Source organism: Lithobates pipiens, unplaced genomic scaffold (genome assembly GCF_037356315.1).
Source record: "Lithobates pipiens isolate NorthernLeopardFrog02 unplaced genomic scaffold, aLitPip1_a1.2 Scaffold_35, whole genome shotgun sequence".
NCBI classification, from domain to species: domain Eukaryota; kingdom Metazoa; phylum Chordata; class Amphibia; order Anura; family Ranidae; genus Lithobates; species Lithobates pipiens.
This window is the reverse complement of record NW_027507811.1, coordinates 12280419-12295157: the sequence shown is the minus strand read 5'-3', so window position 1 is coordinate 12295157 and position 14739 is coordinate 12280419. Positions and strand designations below refer to the sequence as shown.

At 50.6% G+C, this 14739-nt stretch overlaps 2 protein-coding genes across 2 annotated transcripts in view; one reads left to right on the top strand and one right to left on the bottom strand.

The window, feature by feature from the left end:
- The window catches only part of LOC143955620 (uncharacterized), a 231789-nt gene that overhangs the window by 86312 nt on the left and 130738 nt on the right, over window positions 1-14739 (bottom strand). The gene's annotated exons all lie outside the window — the stretch shown is intronic.
- The window catches only part of LOC143955384 (uncharacterized), a 44159-nt gene that overhangs the window by 25906 nt on the left and 3514 nt on the right, over window positions 1-14739 (top strand). The window contains exons 8-13 of the mRNA XM_077465443.1: window positions 5775-5925; window positions 6539-6658; window positions 7725-7859; window positions 7948-8071; window positions 8188-8285; window positions 8379-8535. Coding sequence (XP_077321569.1) covers window positions 5775-5925; window positions 6539-6658; window positions 7725-7859; window positions 7948-8071; window positions 8188-8285; window positions 8379-8535 — 785 coding nt within the window. The remainder of the gene's footprint in view (window positions 1-5774; window positions 5926-6538; window positions 6659-7724; window positions 7860-7947; window positions 8072-8187; window positions 8286-8378; window positions 8536-14739) is intronic.

The following is a 14739-nucleotide window of genomic DNA, read 5'->3' as shown; positions in this document are numbered from 1 at the left end:
ATCTGCCCCCCCCAACTGTCGAGACCAGGCCCATCTGGCCCTCCCAACTGTCAAGACCGGGACCATCTGGCCCTCCCAACTGTCGAGACCGGGCCCATCTGGTCTTCCCAACTGTGAATACCAGGCCCATCTGGCCCTTCCAACTGTCAAGACCAGGCCCACCTGGCCCCCCCAACTGTCAAGACCAGGCCCACCTGGCCCCCCCAACTGTCAAGACCAGGCCCACCTGGCCCCCCCAACTGTCAAGACCAGGCTCATCTGGCCCTCCCAACTGTCAAGACCAGGCTCATCTGGCTCTCCCAACTGTCAAGACCAGGCTCATCTGGCCCTCCCAACTGTCAAGACCAGGCCCATCTGCCCCCCCAACTGTCGAGACCAGGCCCATCTGGCCCTCCCAACTGTCAAGACCAGGCCCACCTGGCCCCCCCAACTGTCAAGACCAGGCCCATCTGGCCCCCCCAACTTTCAAGACCAGGCCCATCTGGCCCCCCCAACTGTCAAGACCAGGCCCACCTGGCCCCCCAAACTGTCAAAACCAGGCCCATCTGGCCTTCCCAACTGTCAAGACCGGGTCCATCTGGCCTTCCCAACTGTCAAGACCAGGCCCATCTGCCCCCCCAACTGTCAAGACCAGGCCCATCTGGTCTTCCCAACTATCAATACCAGGCCCATCTGGCCCTCCCAACTGTCAAGACCTGGCCCCCCAACTGTCAAGACCAGGCCCATCTGCCCCCCCCCCCAACTGTCGAGACCAGGCCCATCTGGTCTCCCCAACTGTCAAGACCAGGCCCATCTGCCCCCCCCAACTGTCAAGACCAGGCCCATCTGGTCTTCCCAACTATCAATACCAGGCCCATCTGGCCCTCCCAACTGTCAAGACCTGGCCCCCCAACTGTCAAGACCAGGCCCATCTGCCCCCCCCCAACTGTCGAGACCAGGCCCATCTGGTCTCTCCAACTGTCAAGACCAGGCCCATCTGGCGAGATGGGCCTGGTCTCGACAGTTGGGGGGCCAACTGTCAAGACCAGGCCCATCTGGCCCCCCCAACTGTCAAGACCAGGCCCATCTGGCCCCCCCAACTGTCAAGACCAGGCCCACCTGGCCCCCCCAACTGTCAAAACCAGGCCCATCTGGCCTTCCCAACTGTCAAGACCGGGCCCATCTGGCCTTCCCAACTGTCGAGACCAGGCCCATCTGGTCTCCCCAACTGTCAAGACCAGGCCCATCTGCCCCCCCCCCAACTGTCAAGACCAGGCCCATCTGGTCTTTCCAACTATCAATACCAGGCCCATCTGGCCCTCCCAACTGTCAAGACCAGGCCCATGTATCCCACTCAACTATCAAATGGCAAGAATATCCAAGTGATATAGACCTCACAGAGCCTCATTCTCCTTCCCAGGTATCTAGATGCTCCATTTAAAGACCCCTTCCACTCAACCTCCCCTCCTTTTTTTCTCTCACCCCCCCATATACCTCCCTTTCCCACTTTCCATATCCTCCTTGCCTTTACCTTTCCCACCAATTCCAAATCTTTAGTACTTCCCCTCTGCACTCACACACACCACACCCTAGATCACCCTCAACGTCTCCCCGGATAGAGGCCTTGGCTGGGTAATTTTTAGCCACAGGCTTGCTAAAGCCTGCCTTCTGGTAAGCGCGCATTTTATGTGGTGGAGGTGCACGGTCTTCGAGAGGTGGATTTCCCAAGAACCTACACCGATGCTTTTTTTTTTTTATGGACTGTTGATCAAATTTTCACGTGTTATCTTGTGTTGTACTTCACCTACGTTCACTGTTGGGAATAGTTATTTTTGGGTTTTTCCATTTTGTTTTTCAGCGCCGTCTCATTGGACTCTATTATTTGTATTTGTGTCTATCTCACAATTTTGATAGCTGCTTTATTTTTATTTTATATATTTTTATTTTATTTTTATTTAGATTGTTGTTTGAGCGTGGTAATCTTTAATTTTCTTATTAAATGTAACCGTATTGCTACACTTAGAGGCGCCTCTCTTCTCTTTTATACCCTGGAGCTCCTGCTGGATATGGCTTCTAATCCCCTTGTAGAGGCTTCCATTAGTGGATGGACCTTTTATGGTTACACAACCCGGTCACATTGCTATAATCCAGGGCTTGACTTTTTTGCTTGGAATCTAGGAGCCAGCTAAAAAAAGTTAGGAGCCAGGTCAGTAACGGCGATCCGGACCTGTCCCTGGCCTGGCATGGAGACGGGTGAGGGGAATATGAAAGCGTAGATCAAACCACACACGTGAGGTATCGCCAGCGATTGGTAGAGCGAGAGCAATAATTCTAGCCCTAGACGCTCCTCTTTAACTCAAAACGTGCAACCTGTAGAATTTTTTAAACGTCCCCTATGGAGATTTTAAAGGGTAAATGTTTGTCGCCGTTCCGGGAGCGGACGCAATTATGAAGCGTGACCTGTTGGGTATCAATTTACTCGGCGTAACATTTATCTTTGACAATATAAAAAAAAATAAAAAAATTGGACTAACTTTAATGTTGTCTTATTTTTTTAATTAAATAAATAATTTTTCCCCCCAAAAAAAAGTGCGCTTGTAAGACCGCTGCGCAGATACGGTGTGGCAGACAGTATTGAAACGACCGCCATTTTATTCTCTAGGGTGTTAGAATAAAAAATATATATAATGTTTAGGGGTTCTAAGTAAAGGGAAGGAGATAGGTGGGCAGTGAAAACAGGCAGGGGAAGCTTCATTAGCATTGCTGGTTGTCATACCAATGGCCACCACAAGAGGGCGCCAGATTCCAGAAGGAATCATAGGATCGCAGAAGGCCTCAAAGCTGAGGACTCAATTACCGGGCAGCGGCGGCGCGGCCCGACGAGATCACGCCGGGGGGGGGGGGGGGTGTGCTGCCCCAGGCGCCAGGTCGCTAATTCGAATTCGAATTCGAATTCTAACTCTTCAAATGCGACCTCGCGCCCGGGGTTTGTCGAGCCCTGCTATAATCTTTTTGTATGGACTATAAACTGAAGGACTTGTGAATAAATGGTTGTGGAACGAATCATCCGAGTTTCCGTTATTTCTAATGGGGAAATTCGCTTTGATATACAAGTGCTTTGGATTACAAAGCATGTTTCCCGGAAAAGAAAATTACGCTCGCAATCCGAGGTTTTACTGTACTATAACGTTCTGGAACTTCTAATAAAGTTTAGTTAGATTTCTCATTGATAATAAATGTAAACCATCAATACTGCCAAAAAAAAAAAAAAATAATAAAAAAAATAATATATATATATATATATATATATATATCCCTTTCGTGACTAAGCCTATTTTTGGCATTTGGTGTTTACAAGTTAAAATCCAATTACTTGGAACCCCCAAACATTATATATATAAATATATATATACTTTTTAAGCAGAGAATCTAGAGAATAAAATGGCGATTGTTGCAATATTTTATGTCACGTGGTATTTGCGCAGCGGTGTTTTAAACGCAACTTTTTGGGAAAAGGGGACACTTTCATGAATTAAAAAAAAAAAAACGGAACAGTAAAATTAGCCCAATTTTTTTGCAAAATGTGAAAGATGATGTTACGCCGAGTAAATGGATACCAGACATGTCACACTTTTATATAATTGCACGCACTCGTGGAATGACGACAAACTACGGTACCTAAAAATCTCAATAGGCGACGCATTAAAAACAAAAATTTCCAGTTACCAGGTTAGCTTTGCAGAGGAGGTCTAGTGATAGAATTATTGCTCTCGCTCTGACGATCGCAGCGATACCTCACTTGTGTGGTTTGAACACCGTTTACATATGCGGGCGCGACTTCCGTATGCGTTTTCTTTGCTGCGTGAGCTCGCGGGGACGGAGGGGGGGGGGGCGCTTTAAAAAAAAAATCTTATTTATTTTAAAATTAATAAATATTTTTTTAAAAAAAATAAAAAATTTGATCACTTTTATTGCTGTCACAAGGAATGTAAACATCCCTTGTGACAGTAATAGGTGGTGACAGGTCCTCTTTATGGAGGGATTGGGGGGGGGGTCTAAAAGACCACCCATCTCTCCTTTACACTTCAAATTATTCAGATCGCCGTTTTCGGCGATTCTGAATAGTGTATATATTTTTAAATCCGGCGCCATTGGCAGCCGAGTAAATGGGAAGTGACGTCATGACGTCGCTTCCGTGTTTACAATTAGGAGACTGGAATGAAGCCGCTTACGGCTTCACTCCAGTCCCTCCCTAGCCGCTGGAAGCGGCGGATGTGCGATCGGTGCTCCCGATTGAACGGGAGCACCGGTAAGAACGGCGCGGGGGGGGGGGGGGGTCGTCCCCTCCCGCTCCTCCGGCATAACAGCCGAGCGGCTTTTAGTCGCGTAGCTTCTCCCCGCAGGCAAGACAGCACAGGACCACCCCTGGATCGGTAGGCCCCAAGGCTTTTGGGCCCACCCTCTTAGTTTACGAAGCCTCGGGCCAGCCGCCCCCCCCCCCCCCCCCGAGACGTAGAAGAAGGCAGCACGCACCTCAGGCCAGGAGGGCCACAAGGTCGGGATAACGAACCCCACAAAATATGGCGCCTGCACCTAAGTACCCTTGCCCAGAATGCACAGCGGGTGAACCGCTCCCGCCCTGGGCTCTTTCTGAGCAAAAGAGGTACCCAATGCATTCAGCCTGTTGCATTTCCAACACTTACCGGTGGTGGCAGCGACACCCGCGGCCAAGTGGGAAACCGGCACAACCCAGCTGAACCGGTACAGAAACCAGAACTTTACCATAATTAGTCTGAGCCAAGGGCTCTACAAATATATTGATCTTTAAATTTTAGTTGTTTTTTTTATACCTTCACTTTATGTCCTAGGTTATTGATGGCGAACCTTGGCACCCCAGATGTTTTGGAACTACATTTCCCATGATTCTCATGCACTCTGGAGTGTAGCTAAGCATCATGGGAAATGTAGTTCCAAAACATCTGGAGTGCCAAGGTTCGCCATCACTGTCCTAGGTCATCTGTACACCTGTGTTATAGTGGTGGTATAAATGTAAACGTTTCGAGGGCCACATTGATCTTTTAGCATTTTATTAGTCGCTGAGAATACTTCTTAAAGCGGAGTTCCACCCAAAAATGGAACTTAAGCTTTTCGGAATTCACCCCCCCCTCCCCTATTGTCAAATTTGCCATCTTTGGGGGGGGGGGGGGCAGATACCTGTGTAATCCAGGTATTTGCTCCCATTTCCGGGCATAGATAGCCGCAGTATCCATTGATATCTACGCCATGTCCGTCGCCTCCTCCGCCCCCGCTGTCTTCTGGGAGACACACGGGTCCCACAAGACAGCAAGGCTTTGCTTCCTGATTCCCTTACCGGAGATGGCGGCGCCTCCACCCGAGAGCCAAGTAGGGTGGTCACATCATCCCTTTTAATCCAGGTACACATATGAATTACACGTGTTCTGAGGCTGTTTTAATACAGATAAGGCACCGAGTGAGTTTAATTACCACTTTAATCAGCCACAGAACCCGTGTAATTAACGTGTTTCCTGGATTAAAAGGGATGATGTGGCAACCCAAGGGACAGATCGGCTTCGGGTGCCGACATCGCAGGCGCCCTGGACAGGTGAGTGTCCATATTTTAAAAGTATTTGTAGCTGCTGACTTAAAAAAAAAAAAAAAAAAAAAGGGGGGGGGGGGGCGGAACTCTTTAAAACACCAAATTCGACCATAACCATGTTATGCAAAATTTCTTCTGCTACGGTTCCTCTGGGCTCCACCAGGTGCTGATCTTGCTTATACCAAGCTGGAAAATCTCTATGGTATCCACAGACAGGAAGTCTCTATGGAAGACAGGAAGTGATGTTGGGTATAAATAGGAAGTTCCTGTTGAGAGGTGAGTCGGGAGGAAGTAGAGAGGAGACATTGCTGGAAATGGCAGAAAAGGAGGTAATAAGATCTTATTTTATATTTACACCCAGTAACCCCCCTCCCCCGTCATGTTCCGTCCTCTTCCTCCATAGTCACTGTGACGTCTTTTATCATCAGCAGATTCCGCTACTCTATGAGTAATGGTAAATGTGTGGACCTTTATCTACGAGGACATCCCTCAGACATGTTATTTTAAATGAAGTTTTGCATTCACTTGAAGCATTATGAAAATCTTTGCCCCGGCCAAACTATTTTTGAAAGCAGTGTTTTGGTTTGGTACATGCTCCTCGGGGGCAGTGCTCAGCCCTCCATGCCTTTTGACGATTCCTTTCTCATTAGCCTAGAAAACGGCCGAGACCTTTTTTTTAACATTTGGCTCCTATTGACTTCAAATCCGGTTCTTCGGCACCTGAGCGTTACCTGTTCTCTGAACCCTTCTCGAACCTAACCCAGATGTGTTCATCCTTCACTAATTACCAATAAAGGGGTCTTAATTTATGTCACTGACCTGATACTGCCCACTCTCCTATCATCACCACGCAATGTCCACCGTGTGCCTTGTGTGATGTATGGAAGATCATTTTAATTCCAATCCGATCCAGAGAATTCTCCGTTTATTACCCGTCTACAGAGAAGAGGTTCCTGTATAGATCACATAATCAGCTCGAAGAGGATGGATGATGACAGGAGCCACGTGACTGAGAAGATACTAAACCTCACCCTGGAGATCATCTACCTGCTGACCGGAGAGGTGAGGAGGATTCTGGGAGGTCACATGACATCCCTCTTATCTCTATTAATAAAACACAGACCTGACCGGAGAGGTGAGGAGGATTCTGGGAGGTCACATGACATCACTCTTATCTCTATTAATAAAACACAGACCTGACCGGAGAGGTGAGGAGGATTCTGGGAGGTCACATGACATCCCTCTTATCTCTATTAATAAAACACAGACCTGACCGGAGAGGTGAGGAGGATTCTGGGAGGTCACATGACATCACTCTTATCTCTATTAATAAAACACAGACCTGACCGGAGAGGTGAGGAGGATTCTGGGAGGTCACATGACATCACTCTTATCTCTATTAATAAAACACAGACCTGACCGGAGAGGTGAGGAGGATTCTGGGAGGTCACATGACATCACTCTTATCTCTATTAATAAAACACAGACCTGACCGGAGAGGTGAGGAGGATTCTGGGAGGTCACATGACATCACTCTTATCTCTATTAATAAAACACAGACCTGACCGGAGAGGTGAGGAGGATTCTGGGAGGTCACATGACATCACTCTTATCTCTATTATATAAAACACGGACCTGACCGGAGAGGTGAGGAGGATTCTGGGAGGTCACATGACATCACTCTTATCTCTATTAATAAAACACAGACCTGACCGGAGAGGTGAGGAGGATTCTGGGAGGACACATGACATCACTCTTATCTCTATTAATAAAACACGGACCTGACCGGAGAGGTGAGGAGGATTCTGGGAGGTCACATGACATCACTCTTATCTCTATTAATAAAACGCAGACCTGACCGGAGAGGTGAGGAGGATTCTGGGAGGTCACATGACATCACTCTTATCTCTATTAATAAAACACAGACCCGACCGGAGAGGTGAGGAGGATTCTGGGAGGTCACATGACATCACTCTTATCTCTATTAATAAAACGCAGACCTGACCGGAGAGGTGAGGAGGATTGTGGGAGGTCACATGACATCACTCTGTTAATAAAACCGACCTGACCAGAGAGGTGAGGAGGATTCTGCGAGTTGCCTATTATATTGTTGGTTATTCATTTACAGAGTTTTCCTCCTATGAAATTCGCCAACCAGGTGACCATCACAGTGCCTCCACCAAACTCCATGAAACCTGAGAGACACAACATGGAGAAGATTCTAGAAGTCACCAAGAAGATGATGGAGCTGCTGACAGGAGAGGTGAGGAGGATTCTGGGAATTGTGGGACATTATCCAGTAACAGACAAGGGATGTGTCTGGATGGTGACTGTATCATTGTGTGTGTCAGGTTCCTATAAGGTGTCAGGATGTCACTGTCTATTTCTCCATGGAGGAGTGGGAGTATTTAGAAGGACACAAGGATCTCTACAAGGACGTCATGATGGACAATCAGCCGCCCCTCACATCACCGGGTAAGAGGAGACTTTATTGTAAAGGAGAGAGCAGTACGGAGGCTCCACCTAGATCCCCCATCATCTGATAAACACATAGAAACAATGTATTCAGTCAGTGTGTGTGTTTCCTACAGATGGATCCAGTAATGGGAACCCACCAGAGAGATGTCCCCGTCCTCTGTATTCCCGGGATTCCACACAGGAAGGTCACACCATCCCCCACCATCATCAGGTAGAAACTTTCTTAACCTTAAAAAACGGTTACATTATGATTTGTATATTATTTACCTGGTAAAAATTTGTGTTGTTTTCCTAATCTCTACAGAGTGGATACCTGGATTTTTGTAAGATTATTATCAAAGAAGAGATCAAAGAGGAAGATGAGGAGGATGGTGTGGTGCAGGACATGGACAATCTAGAAGGACACAAGGATCTCTACAAGGACGTCATGATGGACAATCAGCCGCCCCTCACATCACCGGGTAAGAGGAGACTTTATTGTAAAGGAGAGAGCAGTACGGAGGCTCCACCTAGATCCCCCATCATCTGATAAACACATAGAAACAATGTATTCAGTCATATGAATGAGGTAACATAATCCCTTTTAAATTACGAATTGCACCTTTTCTCCTAATTTTTGCGATGGAAATGAAGGTTACGATCATGGCAAACAAGTGAACAGGCCAGGGTCTTGTGCGAAGAGGTTAAATAGTTGAAAAAAGACACAAGTCCATCTAGTTCACCCGAGATTGGGCTTTGTCGGAGAAGGCATAATAATGAAATATTGCATTGGGGGGCGCTCGTTGGGTCACCGTCGGTAATCAGAAGAACCAGCATTTCCATAGCAATGAACGTCTCCATTCATTCATTGCCTAAACAGACAATGGGCTTCCAACTTTTAGGGGAACCATAGAAAGCACCAGACAAAATTAAGGAGAACTTTGGCTTGATGGTGTGTTCAAGACGGCAGAGTCCACTGATGACCCCAGGCAGGCAGAAGTGTAGGCGGGGAGGCAACAGAACCATAGGAAGCACCAGCCAACGTTCAGGAGAACTTTGGCTTGGTAGCGGGTTCAAGACGGCAGAGTCCACTGATGACCCCAGGCAGGCAGAAGTGTCAGGCGAGTAGGCAATGGAACTATTGGAAGCACCAGCCAACGTGAACAAGACCTTTGGCTTGGTAGTGGGTTCAAGACAGCAGAGTTCACTGATAACTCCAGGAAGGCAGTCAAAGGGAGTCATCAAAGAAGTCTTCAGCTGGACCTTACAGCAGATGTGGGCAGGTACTTGAAGGGTAGCATGGGACTGATTCGGGAGGCAGTAGAAAATGTATACAACAGACCAAGGTCAGGAACAAACAGGCAGCATAGTGCCAATTTAAAGAGCAGTATCAGAGTCAAAGCTGAAGTGAGAAAGTGGACTTTGGTTTAACTACAGAGGAGGATCAAAAGGCAGATCCAGAGAAGGATCCAAAGGCAGATCCAGAGAAGGATCCAAAGGCAGGTCCAGAGAAGGATCCAAAGGCAGGTCCAGAGAAGGATCCAAAGGCAGGTCCAGAGCAGGGTCCAAAGGCAGGTCCAGAGCAGGGTCCAAAGGCAGGTCCAGAGCAGGGTCCAAAGGCAGGTCCAGAAAAGCAGGCTTCAAAGGCAGGTCAAGAGTAGGATCCATAGGCAGGTCTAAAGCAGGGTCCAAAGGCAGTTCCAAAGAGGCAAGTCTACAGCAAGATCCAAAGGCAGGTCCAGAGCAGGATCCAAAGGCAGGTCCAGAGCAGGGTCCAAAGGCAGGTCCAGAGCAGGGTCCAAAGGCAGGTCCAGAGCAGGGTCCAAAGGGAGGTCCAGAGCAGGATCCAAGGGCAGTTCCAGAGCAGAATCCAAGGGCAGGTCCAGAGAGGCAAGTCCAGAGGAGGATCCAAAGGCAGGACCAGAGGAGGATCCAAAGGCAGGACCAGAGGAGGATCCAAAGGCAGGTCCAGAGGAGGATCCAAAGGCAGGTCCAGAGAGGCTTATCCAAAGTCAGGTCCAGAGTAGTATCCAAAGGCAGGTCTAGACGAGGATCCAAAGGCAGGTCCAGAATAGGGTCCAAAGGCAGGTTCAGAGCAGGGTCTAAAGGCAAGTGCAGAGAGGCAGGTCCAGAGCAAGGTCCAAAGGCAGGTCCAGAGCAGGATTCAAAGTCAGGTACAGAGCAAGATCCAAAGGCAGGTCTAGAGAGGCGGATCCAAAGGCACTTCTAGAGCAGGCTCAAAAGGGAGGTCCAGAGGCGGATCCAACGGCACTTCTAGAGCAGGATCCAAAGGCAGGTCCAGAGCAGGATCCAAAAGCAGGTCCAGAGCAGGATCCAAAGGCAGGTCCAGAGCAGGATCCAAAGGGAGATCCAGAGCAGGATCCAAAGGCAGGTCCAGAGAGGTGGATCCAAAGTCAGGTCGAGAAAAAGATCCAAAGTCAGGTCCAGAGTAGGATCCCAAGGCAGGTCCAGAGTAGGATCCCAAGGCAGGTCCAGAGTAGGATCCAAAGGCAGGTCCAGAATAGGATTCAAAGGCAGGTTCAGAGCAGGGTCCAAAGGCAGGTCCAGAGCAGGATCCAAGGGCAGTTCCAGAGCAGGATCCAAGGGCAGGTCCAGAGCAGGATCCAAGGGCAGGTCCAGAGAGGCAGGTCCCGAGGAGGATCCAAAGGCAGGTCCCGAGGAGGATCCAAAGGCAGGTCCAGAGAGGCTTATCCAAAGGCAGGTCCAGAGAGGCTTATCCAAAGGCAGGTCCAGAGTAGGATCCAAAGGCAGGTCCAGAGTAGGATCCAAAGGCAGGTCCAGACAAGGATCCAAAGGTAGGTCCAGAATAGGGTCCAAAGGCAGGTTCAGAGCAGGGTCTAAAGGCAAGTGCAGAGAGGCAGGTCCAGAGCAAGGTCCAAAGGCAGGTCCAGAGCAGGATCCAAAGTCAGGTCCAGAGCAGGATCCAAAGGCAGGTCTAGAGAGGCGGATCCAAAGGCACTTCTAGAGCAGGCTCAAAAGGGAGGTCCAGAGGCGGATCCAAAGGCACTTCTAGAGCAGGATCCAAAGGCAGGTCCAGAACAGGATCCAAAGGCAGGTCCAGAGCAGGATCCAAAGGGAGATCCAGAGCAGAATCCAAAGGCAGGTCCAGAGAGGCGGATCCAAAGTCAGGTCAAGAAAAAGATCCAAAGTCAGGTCCAGAGTAGGATCCAAAGGCAGGTCCAGAGGAGGATCCAAAGGCAGGTCCAGAGGAGGATCCAAAGGCAGGTCCAGAGCAGGGTCCAAAGGCAGGTCCAGAGCAGGGTCCAAAGGCAGGTCCAGAGCAGGGTCCAAAGGCAGGTCCAGAGCAGGGTCCAAAGGCAGGTCCAGAAAAGCAGGCTTCAAAGGCAGGTCAAGAGTAGGATCCATAGGCAGGTCTAAAGCAGGGTCCAAAGGCAAGCCCAGAGAAGCAGGTTCAGAGCAGGATCCAAAGGCAGGTTCAGAGCAGGATCCAAAGGCAGTTCCAGAGAGGCAAGTCTACAGCAAGATCCAAAGGCAGGTCCAGAGCAGGATCCAAAGGCAGGTCCAGAGCAGGATCCAAAGGCAGGTCCAGAGCAGGGTCCAAAGGGAGATCCAGAGCAGGATCCAAAGGCAGGTCCAGAGAGGCGGATCCAAAGTCAGGTCGAGAAAAAGATCCAAAGTCAGGTCCAGAGTAGGATCCAAAGGCAGGTCCAGAATAGGATCCAAAGGCAGGGTCCAAAGGCAGGTCCAGAGCAGGATCCAAGGGCAGTTCCAGAGCAGGATCCAAGGGCAGGTCCAGAGAGGCAAGTCCAGAGGAGGATCCAAAGGCAGGTCCAGAGGAGGATCCAAAGGCAGGTCCAGAGAGGCGGATCCAAAGTCAGGTCTAGAAAAAGATCCAAAGTCAGGTCCAGAGGAGGATCCAAAGGCAGGTCCAGAGGAGGATCCAAAGGCAGGTCCAGAGCAGGATCCAAAGGCAGGTCCAGAGCAGGATCCAAAGGCAGGTCCAGAGCAGGGTCCAAAGGCAGGTCCAGAGCAGGGTCCAAAGGCAGGTCCAGAGCAGGGTCCAAAGGCAGGTCCAGAAAAGCAGGCTTCAAAGGCAGGTCAAGAGTAGGATCCATAGGCAGGTCTAAAGCAGGGTCCAAAGGCAAGCCCAGAGAAGCAGGTTCAGAGCAGGATCCAAAGGCAGGTTCAGAGCAGGATCCAAAGGCAGTTCCAGAGAGGCAAGTCTACAGCAAGATCCAAAGGCAGGTCCAGAGCAGGATCCAAAGGCAGGTCCAGAGCAGGATCCAAAGGCAGGTCCAGAGCAGGATCCAAAGGCAGGTCCAGAGCAGGGTCCAAAGGCAGGTCCAGAGCAGGGTCCAAAGGCAGGTCCAGAGGAGGATCCAAAGGCAGGTCCAGAGAGGCTTATCCAAAGTCAGGTCCAGAGTAGGATCCAAAGGCAAGTCCAGAGTAGGATCCAAAGGCAGGTCCAGAAGAGGATCCAAAGGCAGGTCCAGAATAGGGTCCAAAGGCAGGTTCAGAGCAGGATCCAAAGGCAGGTCCAGAGCAGGATCCAAAGGGAGATCCAGAGCAGGATCCAAAGGCAGGTCCAGAGAGGCGGATCCAAAGTCAGGTCGAGAAAAAGATCCAAAGTCAGGTCCAGAGTAGGATCCAAAGGCAGGTCCAGAATAGGATCCAAAGGCAGGTTCAGAGCAGGGTCCAAAGGCAGGTCCAGAGCAGGATCCAAGGGCAGTTCCAGAGCAGGATCCAAGGGCAGGTCCAGAGAGGCAAGTCCAGAGGAGGATCCAAAGGCAGGTCCAGAGGAGGATCCAAAGGCAGGTCCAGAGGAGGATCCAAAGGCAGGTCCAGAGGAGGATCCAAAGGCAGGTCCAGAGAGGCGGATCCAAAGTCAGGTCTAGAAAAAGATCCAAAGTCAGGTCCAGAGGAGGATCCAAAGGCAGGTCCAGAGGAGGATCCAAAGGAGGATCCAAAGGCAGGTCCAGAGGAGGATCCAAAGGCAGGTCCAGAGGAGGATCCAAAGGCAGGTCCAGCGCAGGATCCAAAGGCAGGTCCAGCGCAGGATCCAAAGGCAGGTCCAGCGCAGGATCCAAAGGCAGGTCCAGCGCAGGATCCAAAGGCAGGTCCAGCGCAGGATCCAAAGGCAGGTCCAGCGCAGGATCCAAAGGCAGGTCCAGCGCAGGATCCAAAGGCAGGTCCAGCGCAGGATCCAAAGGCAGGTCCAGCGCAGGATCCAAAGGGAGGTCCAGAGCAGGATCCAAAGGCAAGTCCAGAGAGACGGATCCAAAGTCAGGTCGATAAAAACATCCAAAGGCAGGTCCAGACGCGGATTCAAAGGCAGGTCCAGACACGGATCCAAAGGCAGGTCCAGACGCGGATCCAAAGGCAGGTCCAGACGCGGATCCAAAGGCAGGTCCAGACGCGGATCCAAAGGCAGGTCCAGACGCGGATCCAAAGGCAGGTCCAGACGCGGATCCAAAGGCAGGTCCAGACGCGGATCCAAAGGCAGGTCCAGACGCGGATCCAAAGGCAGGTCCAGACGCGGATCCAAAGGCAGGTCCAGACGCGGATCCAAAGGCAGGTCCAGAGCAGGATCCAAAGGCAGGTCCAGAACAGGATCCAAAGGGAGGTCCAGAGCAGGATCCAAAGGCAGGTCCATAGAGACGGATCCAAAGTCAGGTCGATAAAAAGATCCAAAGGCAGGTCCAGAGGAGGATCCAAAGGCAGGTCCAGAGGAGGATCCAAAGGCAGGTCCAGAGGAGGATCCAAAGGCAGGTCCAGAGCAGGATCCAAAGGAAGGTCCAGAGCAGGATCCAAAGGAAGGTCCAGGAGCAGGATCCAAAGACAGTTCCATAGTAGGATCCAAAGGCAGGTCCAGAGCAGGGTCCAAAGGCAGGTCCAGAGGGGGATCCAAAGGCAGGTCCAGAGGAGGATCCAAAGGCAGGTCCAGAGGAGGATCCAAAGGCAGGTCCAGAGGAGGATCCAAAGGCAGGTCCAGCGCAGGATCCAAAGGCAGGTACAGCGCAGGATCCAAAGGCAGGTACAGCGCAGGATCCAAAGGCAGGTCCAGCGCAGGATCCAAAGGCAGGTCCAGCGCAGGATCCAAAGGGAGGTCCAGAGCAGGATCCAAAGGCAGGTCCAGAGAGACGGATCCAAAGTCAGGTCGATAAAAAGATCCAAAGGCAGGTCCAGAGGAGGATCCAAAGGCAGGTCCAGAGGAGGATCCAAAGGCAGGTCCAGAGGAGGATCCAAAGGCAGGTCCAGAGGAGGATCCAAAGGCAGGTCCAGAGGAGGATCCAAAGGCAGGTCCAGAGAAGGGATCCAAAGGCAGGTCCAGAGAGGCGGATCCAAAGTCAGGTCGAGAAAAAGATCCAAAGTCAGGTCCAGAGGAGGATCCAAAGGCAGGTCCAGAGGAGGATCCAAAGGCAGGTCCAGAGCAGGATCCAAAGGCAGGTCCAGAACAGGATCCAAAGGGAGGTCCAGAGCAGGATCCAAAGGCAGGTCCAGAGAGACGGATCCAAAGTCAGGTCGAAAAAAAGATCCAAAGGCAGGTCCAGAGGAGGATCCAAAGGCAGGTCCAGAGGAGGATCCAAAGGCAGGTCCAGAGGAGGATCCAAAGGCAGGTCCAGAGGAGGATCCAAAGTCAGGTCCAGAGGAGGATCCAAAGGCAGGTCCAGAGCAGGATCCAAAGGAAGGTCCAGAGCAGGATC